Genomic DNA, 12743 nt, shown 5'->3' on the forward strand with positions numbered 1-12743 from the left:
CTCACTGCAACTTCCGCCTCCCAGGTTCAAGAAATTCTCCTGCCTCAGCCTCCCGAGAAGCTGGGACTACAGGTGCATGCCACCATGCCTGGCAAATTTTTTGAATTTTAGTAGAGACAGGGTTTTACCATGTTGCCCAGGCTTGTCTTGAACTCCTGAGCTTTGGCATTCCACCCACCTCAGCCTCCCAAAGTGCTAGGATTACAGGCGTGAGGCACTGTGCTTGGCCTATAATTTTTTTATGTACACAAAATTATCATTACCTGGCCATCCTGGAATAAGGCAAATCAATCTGGAAAGGCTTGCAGAAAGATACATATTTGCAGTTTTTCCTGAAAATTTAAATATTTAAAGTTCTATGATATGACAAGAGGCCAGAGGTAGGCTCTTTCAGATGACAGGGAGAAGACACTTTAGAGAAAATGTTAGGGCATAATACAGTGGCTTTTTTGTTTTTTTGCTTCTCTGCTTATAGTATTTTGTTTTGGGAGGGATGGGATCTGGCCTTGATTTTGCAGAGACTTCCTGTGCCCAGCCCATAGTATCCAACCAATCAGCCAAGGAGCCAGGAATTACTGCTTCTGCTACTGATACTGATAATACTAATGGGTAAGTTTATTTTGGTGGGGCAAGTTGAACACAGAATGGACTACACATTGGTAAATCATGGTCAGTAAGTCTATCTGTCCGTTTGTCTGTCTATCTGGTCATTTATCATATTTCTATAGATTTCTCGCAGCTCAGGAAAGATACCTGTTTGAGTTGGGAAAAACAGGCAAGTAGATGGATGAAATGACCTCAGGAGGCCTTAGAAAGCTTAGGATTCATCTGTCTTCCTTTTACTCTTGGGTTTTTTCAAAAGAAGGTTCTGCAATTGTTCTATGTTTACCTTTCATTAAAATAAAACCTCATTTTCAGAGAGGAGGTACCACATACTCAAGAGATTTCAGTGTCTTGGGAAGGTGAAGCTGCCCCTGAGATAAGAACGTCTAAGCTAGGCCAGCCAGATCCTGTACCCTCTAAGAAGAAATCCAATAGACTCACCTTAAGCAAAAGAAAGAAGGAAGCTCGTAAGTACAGTCAGATATACTTTGAAACCTGGCTCAAGTACTTGCTCTAGAAATTAGGGAATGGGACCATGGGCAGGCTGAGAATTTTCAGCCCAAGACTTGAGACTATTAGGCTGTGATTCTTCTTCCTTCTTTCACTGACCTTTACTATCTACAAAGATTGTCTTCTTCATCTCCCCACCCCACGTTTTCTTTTTTCTTCCCAGAAGATGAGAAGGTGGAGAAAACTCAAGGTGGACATGAGCACAGACAGGAAGACCAACTAAAGGAGACAGTTCAGGATCATTCTCAGATCAGGGACCTGCAAAAAGGAGAGATAAGTGGTTTTGGTGAGTTCAGTTGGTTTGGCAAACCTGTTTGGCCTGAAAATTTGAGATAGAGCAGAGAGGCAGGGTTAGGATGTTGGAGGAAACTCTACAAAGAATATAGTTAATCTCTCACAGCTACTTGTTGCGGAATATGCTGCTGAGAGAATGATTTCATTCATTCAGTCATTTATTCACATAATCCATAGTTACTGGGTGCCTACTATGTACAAAGCATTTTAGATGTTTCCCAGGAGGAAAATGAAGATGTGGTAAGAAAGGTAATAGAAAAATCAGGAGTGGTATTATAGATGCCAGGGGAGGAGAGAATTTAAAGAAAGAGGGGTGCTCAACCATGTCAAATGCCATTGTAAAGAAGTCAAAAGAGGATAAACATAAGCTCAAGCATATCACAATTAGGAGGCCGTTAGGGGTTTGGTTACAGCTACCGAAAGAGTTGGTAAGTTTGAATGGCAGCTTATAGCCGGTTGAAGAGTAAACACTTTTTCAATTAGTTTAGATATGGAAAGTAAGAGGGAGAAAATGGTAGATAAAAAGGAATGGAGGCTGGGCGTGGTGGCTCATGCTTGTAATCCCAGCTCTGTGGGATGCCGAGGTGGGTGGATCACAAGGTTAGGAGTTCAAGACCAGCCTGACCAATGTGGTGAAATGCCATCTCTACTAAAAGTACAAAAATTAGCCGTGTGTGGTGGCGTGTGCCTGTAGTCTCAGCTACTTGGAGGCTGAGGCAGGAGAATCACTTGAACCTGGGAGACGGAGCTTGCAGCGGGCTAAGATCGTGCTGCTATACCCCAGCCTGGGCAACAAAGTGAGACTCTGTCTCAAAAACAAAAACAAACAACAAAAAAAGGAATGGGTACAGAGTTGAGGGAGGGATTTTTTGTTTTGTTTCGTTTTGAGATGGAGTCTTGCTCTGTCACCAGGCTGGAGTGCGGTGGCACGATCTCCGCTCACTTTAGCCTCCACCCCCTGAGTTCAAGTGATTCTCCTGCCTCAATCTCTCGAGTAGCTGGGACTACAGGCACGTGCCACCACGCCCAGCTAATTTTTGTATTTTTAGTAGAGATGGGGTTTCACCATGTTGGCCAGGATAGTCTCAATCTCTTGACCTTGTGATCTGCCTGCTTCGGCCTCCCAAAGTGTTGGGATTACAGGTGTAAGCCACCATGCCCGGCCTGATAATGGTAAATTTTATGACAAGAAATAAAATAGATCATACAATATACTAGTGTGTCCAAAAATTCAAAAATACTAAGGCAGGAGGATCACTTGAGACCAGGAGTTTGAGACCAGCTTGGGCAACACAGCGAGACCCTCATCTCTACAAGAAAAAAAAATTAGCTGGGTGTGGTGGTAGTGCCTGTAGTCCTAGCTTTCAAGAGGCTGAGGTCGGAGGATCTCTTGATCCCAGGAATTGGAGGCTGCAGTAAGCAATGATCGTGCCACTGCACTCCAGCCTTGGTGATAGAGCAAGACCTTATTTCTAAAAAACTAAATAAATAGACGACAGTCTAAACACACTTGTACCAGACAAAAACAAAACTTCAAAACATAATGCAAAAAGACAGAACAAGTTCCAAGTTTAAGAAACAGTGGAATAAAAAGTTACCTAGTGTCTAATCTGTATGTGTACATATATGTGGTTTTGGTTGTGGAAGCATAATATAATTTGGACATACTTGGAAGAAAACTCCAAGACTATGCAGGCACCAAAAAGGTAGTTCAGGTTAATAAACCATTCCTCTTGTTATAATGACATAGTAACATAAGGCACTGAGGTATAAGTCTAATTTGAACAACCAGGTGGCCTGGAGTTCAGACTACCCGAAGGGAGTTTCTAGATAGAGTCAAAAAGGAAGCTAAAAGGTTTTTTCTTTTGGTTTTATGTGTCTATATAAACTCAGATGTGCTTGTTGAGAACTTTAGGGATACTGCAGACCCCACTGACCTGATCTCTGGTTAGTTCAAATAAATTGGTGTCATTAGAGTTGTGTTGCTCTGTCTCCTGTACTTCTCAGAATTACTGCAAGGGGCCTGGCACAGTGGCTCACGCCTGTAATCTTAGCACTTTGGGAGGATGAGGCAGGAGGCTTGCTTGAGTCCAGGATTCAAGACTAGCCTGGGTAACATAGTGAGACCCCTGTCTCTATAAAAAAGAAAAAAAAAGTGAATTTATATTAAAAAAGAAATGGAAAAAAAAGAATTACTGCATGGACTAGATCTTAGGCTGGCAGATGGGGGTTCACCCTCTAGGTGGTGCTTGTGAGTTGAATTGTGATTGTAGTGGATTTATCAGCCTCCTGCTATAAATAAACCATTCTTCCTGTTTCTTAACAGTTGCCAAGGAGAGGTGAGTGCTCCTGAAGTAGGAAGGATTATTTAATGAATACAATTTGCATTAAGTACTTAAGTACAGGGAAGGAAAAGAGCAGTGTCTCATGAGAGGAAGTAAGATTGGGCTGGTCAGGGAGTACATTTCTAAGGAAACAGTATTTCAGCTAAAACCTGAAGCCAGAGTAGAAGTTATCCAAGTGAAGAAAGAGTTTTAGGTAGGGTGAAGTGTGGCATGTTCCAGATACTAAAAGAAAGCCAGTGTGATTGCGGAGCTTAGAGAGCAAGGGGAGGCAAGTTGGGAAAGTGGCTCTGGATGACTGGAAAGAGGGAGGCAGTGGCTAGGTCAAAGACCATGTACAGAGTGAACATTTTATCCTAAGTGCAGGGGGAAGCCACTGGTGGGTTTTAACCAGGGAAGTGACATCTTTAATGTTTTAAAAGGATCCTTTGGTGATTAATTGGAGATGGAGTGTGGGGAGAAGACAGGAATAGACCAGTTAAGATGTTAGTACGAGGATTAGGTATTAGGCTTCGATTAGGATGATGGCTGAGTATAGTGGTTTACATCTGCAATCCCAGCACTTTGGGAGGCAGAGGCAGGAAGATCACTTGAGCCCAGGAATTTGAGGTTGCAGTGAGCTATGTTCATATCACGTCACTCCAGCCTGGGTAACAGAGCAAGACCCTGTCTCAAAAAAATATATTTAAAAAATAAGATAAAAATAAAAAATAAAATGGATTAGGATGATGAAAGTAGAGAAAGAGAAAAGTGGATGGTCTTAAGGTATGTTTTGGAGGTAAAATTGTTACAAGTTGGTAATGAATTGGATACTGGAAGGTTGGAGCAGGAGAGGGTATGTCAAGGATGATTGTTTCTGGCTTGAACAGTTACGTGAAGGGAGATGGGAAAGAGTGGAGGAAGAAAAAGTTTGTGGGATAAAATTAAGCATTCAGGTTTGGGTACATTTAGGTTTGAGATCCTTGTGAGACATCCAAATAGAGGTATCAAAGAGCAAGGTGGCTTAGGAATCTGGAACTCAGAACAGAGGCTATAAGTAGACAGCTGTGTTCTGTCAGGTATGAAAATGGATTTCAAAGCCGTGGGAATGGGTGAGTTTGCCTCAGGAGAAAGTGTATCACGGGGAGAGAAGGCCCATGATTGGGCTTTGGGACCCCTGACATTTAGAGATTGAAGAACAAGGAGAACCCAGCAAAGAAGACTGCGGGGGAAGTTGCCAGTAAAATTGAGGGGAGGGGGACAGGAGAATGAGACATCACAGAACCCAGGAAACTAGTGTTTCAGGAATGAGTGGTCAAGTGAAATCCTCTTAACATGTGTCTGTGACATCAGTCTTCATTATCATAGAGCCACATCTGGGCATCAAACACAGTTTTCCAGAGCACATTATCTTCTCCTTTAGATTACTTGAAACTTTTTTAAAAAGTACAATGTTCTTGTCAAAAATATCATTCCAAGCCATAAATTTCCAGTTCCATATCATTATAGCGATTTTTTCCTACTCATTTTCTTGTAAGTACTCGTTGCTTTCACAGCTAACAATTTGTATTATTGATCCGTATTAATTTATTTGACTCCTGGCCTCTCCTCCTACTCTATTTTTCTAGTCTTGCTAGGTCACCTCTGTAAACATCCAAAACTACTATTGGCAACTGTCATTTCAGACTAACATATTAGTCCCAACCAGTACTTTGTTCTTTAAGATAAGGTAATTAAGGCTAGGCACAGTGGCTCACCCCTGTAATCCCAGCATTTTGGCAGGCTGAGGAGGGTGGATCGCTTGAGCCCAGGAGTTCAAGACCAACCTGGGCAACATGGCAAAACCCTGCCTCTACCAATAAATACAAAAAATTTTCTGGGTGTAGTGGTGCGTGCCTGTAGTCCCAGCTACTTGGGAGGCTGAAGTAGGAGGATTGCTTGAACTTGGGAAGTGGAGGCTGCAGTGACCCAAGATTGTGCCACTGCACTTCAGCCTGGGCAACAGAGCGAGACTGTGTTTCAAAAAAAAAAAAAAAAAAGTAATTGCGCAAGTGATCTCTTATATTGTGATATTTTGAAAGGACCCAAATACAAGTCACCTTCTTTTCTGAGGGATGATTCTGGAGGGATGGGATTCAGAGCCATCCCTTATGATCAGGTATTTAAGGTAAAATTTGGCAGTGGGAGACAGTGAACTTACTAGAGAAATATGTTGGTTGATAATGTTAAATAGTTAATATTTAGCGATACCTATGTGTCCGTTATGTGATTTTTCTCTGTCAACTCAATTGCTTGAGTGTAGACTCAGAAAAGGTGGAGAGAGGGTTCATTCCAGTTGGTGTTTTGTCATCTGGGTAGGAAGAAGGACAGTGGGAAAGGGGGCTGAAGGTGTCTACAAGAGAATCCAAGTAAGTGTCAAGTAATCAAACCAGAGTGGAACAGAGTGAAGAATGGAAATTGCTTCCAGATGGAGAGGATGGTAGTGGGCAGTGGGTTGGAGAACTAGGTAAAATGAGAGTTGCTATAGGAGTCTTTGAGCAAGTGAGGTGGAAGACGGGGCATTTTTATAGAGAGGATGTTTGGATAAGTGGCTCAGACGGTGTGCAGTTCCTGCAGATGACTGGGTGGGGCATGCAGGAGTGGGAGTGGGTTCCAGAGGTGACATGAGGAAAAAAGTCAAGGCACTGAAAGAATGGGGTGCTGTATGAGGCGTTCCTGTGGATATAGAGGTCATTTGGAATGAAGGCAGGAGGTGGAGAGAAGCTACAAGGGATATGAGAGGTAAGGATAGTCCCATGGCATAGACCTCAAGGGAGGAAGGGTTTTTATAAGAGTTGGGGAGTAGTAGCAATGGGGTAATGATAATGCCAGCCTGACTTTCTGTCCCAAGAGACATGGGGAGTGTGAGAGGAACTGACTCCATTTACAGGGCTGCAGGTGGGGGTGGTTTAGGTGGGGCAGTGTCATTAGTGGGTCTCCAGGCTGCAAAAAGGAGATAGAAGTTCAGATTGGAGGTTGAGGATATGTGGACTTTTGTTGCTCAAGTCAGTGGAGTTTTCAAGACCACAATGGAAGAGTTTTGGTGGGAGAAGGGAGAGGCTGAGAGACATGGGTCAGCTTAGGAGAGGTGGGGGTCTGGAAGGTAATGGATAAAAGGAAGACTTGGTATTTGAGCAGGGCCCAAAGTTAATAGTTGATGGAGAAGTGATAGGCTTAGACCTGTGTCTTTTGGAGAAGAGTGAACTCTGACGCTGTTGGTCCTAAAGTTTGCAACTTGGTGATTTGGTGACAGGTAAATCAGTTGCGATTTGGATAAGAACTCTGGATGTTGTGCACAAAAGAGATGCAGGTTAGCCCTTCAAAAGATCTTTTCAGTAGTGTCATGCCAGCAGAGAACAAGGCACTATCTGGAAAGATGTCAGGCAGCCTTTTAATTTGAGAACTGTCAATACAAGAAACATTCCTTTCAGCCTTGGGGCAGGGAGACATGGTAGACTAGTACAGGAAAAAGATCAAGGCATGAGGCTTGAGTTCTAAGTTCAGCTCTATCACCAAGTTAGCTGATCCTCAGCAAGCCATTTACCTCTTTGAGCCTTGGTTTCCCACTTACAAGTCAGGGATCCAGCTGGTTGATCTCTCATGTCTCTCTGACTATGTGATCCTGGGAGTTGGGAGGGTTATCCTGATTTTAGTTGGATTAAAGAAGGAAGTGCATATTTTTAAGTCTCTTATTTCATTTTTTTCCTCTCACAGGTCAATGTCTGGTCTGGGTCCAGTGTTCCTTCCCAAACTGTGGGAAATGGAGGCGGCTGTGTGGGAACATTGACCCCTCAGTTCTCCCAGATAATTGGTCCTGTGATCAGAACACAGGTAGAAAAGACTGGAAATGTTTTTATTCACGTTTTATTGTTCCTCCCTTTCTTTCTCTGCACTTATCCTTTAGATTAAATACTACGTAAATATAGTTAGCACTCAATGGGTCCTTGTAGTGCTTGGGAGAGAGGAAGGATCTGCCTTTCATATGAAGATGAATCTGGGCAGAAAAGGCTAGATGAAGATGCTCTGCAAAGTGATCTTGTGGGGAGGGGCCTGGAATCTAAATGTATGAGCACTGGTCTGCCCCTGTCAATCCTGATTAGAATATTGGTATTGGGTTTGTGGATAGGGAGGGATATAGGATATATGAGGGAAAACAGATGAGAGAGATCTGCTGCGCTTAGAATTCTAGGATGTTTGAAACTAGTTGGAAGAGATGATGATGATCTAGTCCAGCCCAATTATTTTACAGATGAGAAAACAGAGTCTCAGAGAAATTATTCTTATGATGCTCCATAGACAGGAGCACAATCAGACATGCGGGGGTGCAAGCAGGAGTGTGGAATCTCTTTCTAGAGTATGAGGAGGCAGCATTCCTACTTACCCTGGTTCCAGCTGCATTTCCTCCATGGGTCTTTATTGTTCTTCCTCCATGCTGATCTCCCACGTGCCCTTTTGGTCCCACCTGCTGCATATACTAATTTCCTGCTTGTCCTCTCCCCAACCCTCATTCACCTCTTTCTCTTTATGAGTCTCTTCCTGTCCCTTCATTCCTTCTCTCTTTCAGCAGATGTGCAGTATAATCGCTGTGATATTCCTGAGGAGACCTGGACAGGGCTTGAAAGTGATGTGGCCTATGCCTCCTACATCCCAGGATCCATCATCTGGGCCAAGCAATACGGTTACCCCTGGTAGGGCACTATGACACAGTCAGAGCATCCTTCACAAACTTGAGAGAGGTAGATTCAAGCAGGGATGGAAGCAAATGGAAAACATCTGTAATTGAAATGGTTCTGGCCTTAGAAAGAGCAGGGGGTGAGAGAAAAGATAAAGTACCATGCCTGAAGGCTTTGAAAGAGCATGTTTTCTGGAGGTTTCAGCATGGAGGTGATAGCTCCCTGGAAAAAAGGGTCTGATAGTGCTACCCCAGCTGGTAGAAAGAAGAGGGTGGATCTGAGGCATTTAAAAATATTGAGATTGGCCAGGCGCAGTGGCTTACGCCTGTAATCCCAGCACTTTGGGAGGCCAAGGCGGGCAGATCACCTGAGCACACAAGTTTGAGACCAGCCTGGCCAACATGGTGAAATCCCATCCCTACTAAAAAATAGAAAAATTAACCAGATGTGGTGGCGCATGCCTGTAGTCCCAGTTACTCAGGACACTGAGGCAGAAGAATCACTTGAACCCGGGAAGCAGAGGTTGTAGTGAGCCAAGATTGCACCACTGCACTCCAGCCTGGGTGACAGTGAGTCCTCATCTCAAAAATAAATAAAAATATTGAGATTGAGAGATACAAAGTAAAGGGAACAAGGAAGAGTGGAATAGTTTCTTCTCTGGAGATGTCCCTAGTCGAAGATTTTGTTTTTAGGATTATGGGATGGCTCAGAAGGATAAGACCTTCACTAGGTGTATTCTGAACTCCTGTGTGCATTGATGGAAGTCACTTCCTCATCTGAGTCATTGAGTAGTGACCACTAGAGGGGGCTGATGGCAGAGGAATCTATTTTTTAGATCCTTTTTTTTCAAAGCGTACTGCTGACTGAGCACAGTGACTCGCACTTGTAATTCCAGCACTTTGGGAGGTTGAGGTGGGAGGATTGCTTGAGCCCAGGAGTTTGAGATCAGTCCTGGCTATACAGTGAGACCCCATCTCTGCAAAAAATAAAATAAACAGCTGGGTGTGGTGGCATTTGCCTGTAGTCCCAGCTACTCAGGAGGCTGAGGTGGGAGGATCACTTGTGCCTGGGAGATTGAAGCTGCAGTGAGCCATGGTTGTAACACTGCACTCCAGCCTGGGCGACAGAGTGAAACCTTGTCTCAGAAAAAAAAATCATACTGCTCTTTTCTGTGCATGTACGTTGATGAGGTTGTGTTCTGTTCATCTAACCCCTTCTCTTCTGTCCCCTGCACCCAACTATCTTCTCCAGGTGGCCAGGCATGATAGAATCTGATCCTGACTTAGGAGAATATTTTCTTTTTACTTCCCACCTTGATTCCCTGCCGGTGAGTTTCCTGGTTCAGGGTAAGAAGGAGCTCAGGCCAAAGTAATGAACAAATCCATCCTCACAGATGTACAGATAAGAGACATGGACATAACTAGGAGACACAAGTGAAAACAGATACTTAACTAGGAGGACAAACACAGAGATAAGTGCTCACACATATAATAGAAACAAACTTGTATCTAATTAAATATTTATCCACTGTCAGGGCGTTAGTGGTTTTGATAAATATGCTTTGCTAGGATTCCTGAGGTTAGAGTGGAAGAACAATCGGAACGAGGATAGGGTAGATGAGTCAGGCTTCAAGGGGGCATGTGAGGCCCAGCACCTCCTTCTGGCTAGAGGAGAAAAGCAGGGAGCAGGACAGGAGTCCATAACAGGACCATCTTTTATTTCAGTCTAAGTACCACGTGACATTTTTTGGAGAAACAGTTTCTCGTGCATGGATCCCAGTCAACATGCTAAAGAACTTCCAGGAGCTGTCCCTGGAGCTATCAGGCATGGTGAGCACATCTTGGGGTTCTGTTGTGATACAGAGGAAATAAAATCTTCCTTTTATTAAACCTGATTTTCTCCCAGGCTAAGCCATGTCGGGAGAAAGTTCTGTGTCTGACCAGGTGTGCCAAGGGTGAGGTAATTCATGAGGGACTCTTTTTGCTCCTAGGACTGCAGCAGGGCAATTATTTTTTTCAGTCCCCTTCCCTGCCTGCAGATGGGGGGCCATTCTGAAGATGAGGTTTTTCTACAGTTTAGCCAAAGCAGGTGTGGCAGAAATGAAGGCACAAATTAACTCAGGATTTCTCAGTCTCAGCACTATTGGCATTTTGGGGGAGATAATGTTTGGTTGTAGAGGGCTGTCCTGTGTATCATGGGATGTTTAGCAGCATCCCTAGGCTCCAGCGGCATCTAACCAGCAGCAGCTCCCACCTCCACCCTCTGCCCCCTGCCTGTGGTTGTGACAACCAAAAAATTATCTCCAGCCATTGCCAGGTGCCTTCTGGAGGGCACAGTCTACCCGGTTGAGAACCACTGGATTAGCAGAATCACATTTCCTCCCAGTAGTCACTTTGGGTTTGACCAGCCTTGCAAATGAGCAGAGGCTTAGTGGCCCAGGGGCTTTAGAAAATCAAGCAATGAGTATTAAATCAAACAGCTGGATCTAAAGAAACTTGTCAGAAGCTTCAAAGTGAAATCACCTGGGCTCCTATAATCCTCTCTTCAAATTTCCATGGGATTCACTTTGGAGAGGACACCAAAATGTTGGTTGAAAATATTGCTAGGGCCAGGTGTGGTAGCCCACACCTGTAATCCCAGCACTTTGGGAGGCCGAGGTGGGCAGATCGCCCGAGCTCAGGAGTTTGAGACCACCCGGGCAACATGGTGAAACCCTGTCTCTACTAAAATACAAAAAATTTGCTGGGCATGGTGCTATGTGCCTGTAGTCCCAGCAGGAGGCTGAGGCACAAGAATTGCTTGAACCAGGGAGGTGGAGGATGCAGTGAGCTGAGATTGCACCACTGCACTCCAGCCTGGGTGACAAAGTGAGACTCTGCCTCCAAATATATACATATATATAGTTAGGAATTGGTGAGATGTTTATTAGACGAAAGGGGGGTGTTATGTCTGATCCCAAAATATTAAGGAGTATCGTATCAATACTAGGAACTGGAAATAAATGTTGTAGTTGAAAAGAATGTCAGATGGGTAGCAGTATGCTGGGGTCACTTTGCTAATATTTATTAGTGACTCTAATTTTTTTTTTTTTTCTTTTTGAGATGGAGTCTTGCTCTGTCCCCCAAGCTGGAGTGCAGTGGCGTGATCTCAGCTCACTGCAACCTCTGCCTCCCGGGTTCAAGCAGTTCTCTGCCTCAGCCTCCTGAGGAGCTGGGATTGTAGGCAACCTCCACCATGCCCAGCTAAGTTTTGTATTTTTAGTAGAGATGGGGTTTCACCATCTTGGCTAGGCTGGTCTTGAAATCCTGACCTCGTGATCTACCCAACTCAGCCTCCCAAAGTGCTGGGATTACAGGTGTGAACCATTGCACCTGGCCATTATTCTAATCTTTAAGTCGATATTTATCATTGGCTCTAATCTTCTTCCATTTCAGAAAAAGCGCAGAAATGACTGCAGCCAGAAACTGGGGGTGGCCCTGATGATGGCTCAAGAAGCAGAACAGATCAGCATTCAGGTGGGAGAGTGTTCAGACCACACCCATTCCTTTCCCTGCTCTTGGACAAGTGGGATTCTTTCTCAGTCCAGACAAAGATGGTTTGTGCCAGGGGCCATCCTACCTCCATATTTCACTTCAAGTTTCAGATATAAGTGCTCTAACCTCTCTTTTCTGTGGAGTCAGTTTTTATGCTCAAATTCTGTTGGTGGGGGTGGGATGGAGAGTAAAAAACAGTGAAAATTTCACCTCCCAATTTCCCTGATTTTTTGAATTAGAAACGAACTGGAAATAGAGATTATAATTAGTTAATCTCCATAAAAGGTCAGATAAGCCTAATGTGTAATTTCACGTGGAAATGGTATGGAAAATGAGGGCTGAGCGGGGGGCTCACGCCTGTAATCCTAGCACTTTGGGAGGTCAAATCGGGTGTATCCATTGAGTCCAGGAGTTCAAGGCCAGCCTGCAACACAGCAAAACCCCCATCTCTACAAAAAATACAAAAATTAGCCAGGCATAGTGGCGCATGCCTGCAGTCCCACATACTTGGGAGGCTGAGGCAGGAGGATCATTTGAGCCTGGGATGGCGAGGTTGCAGTGAGTAAAGATTGTACCACTGCACTCCAGCCTGGGTGACAGAGCAAGACCCTGTCTCAATAATAATAATAATAATAATAATAATTTTGTCAAGCCTGTAATCCCAGCACTTTGAGAGGCCGAGACAGGTGGATCACGAGGTCAGGAGATCTAGACCACCCTGGCTAACATGGTGAAACCCCGTCTCTACTAAAAAATACAAAAAACTAGCC

General features: G+C 44.2%; 1 protein-coding gene across 1 annotated transcript in view; it reads left to right on the forward strand.

The window, feature by feature from the left end:
- ZCWPW1 (zinc finger, CW type with PWWP domain 1) overlaps positions 1-12743 on the forward strand; it is a 28249-nt gene that overhangs the window by 11601 nt on the left and 3905 nt on the right. Inside the window, exons 6-13 of the mRNA XM_011985825.1 lie at positions 492-609; positions 919-1070; positions 1280-1399; positions 7482-7598; positions 8335-8455; positions 9692-9767; positions 10165-10269; positions 11875-12039. Of these exons, the coding sequence (XP_011841215.1) occupies positions 492-609; positions 919-1070; positions 1280-1399; positions 7482-7598; positions 8335-8455; positions 9692-9767; positions 10165-10269; positions 11875-12039 (974 nt within the window). The remainder of the gene's footprint in view (positions 1-491; positions 610-918; positions 1071-1279; positions 1400-7481; positions 7599-8334; positions 8456-9691; positions 9768-10164; positions 10270-11874; positions 12040-12743) is intronic.

Source organism: Mandrillus leucophaeus, unplaced genomic scaffold (genome assembly GCF_000951045.1).
Source record: "Mandrillus leucophaeus isolate KB7577 unplaced genomic scaffold, Mleu.le_1.0 Scaffold29, whole genome shotgun sequence".
In the NCBI taxonomy this organism is placed as follows: Eukaryota; Metazoa; Chordata; class Mammalia; order Primates; family Cercopithecidae; genus Mandrillus; species Mandrillus leucophaeus.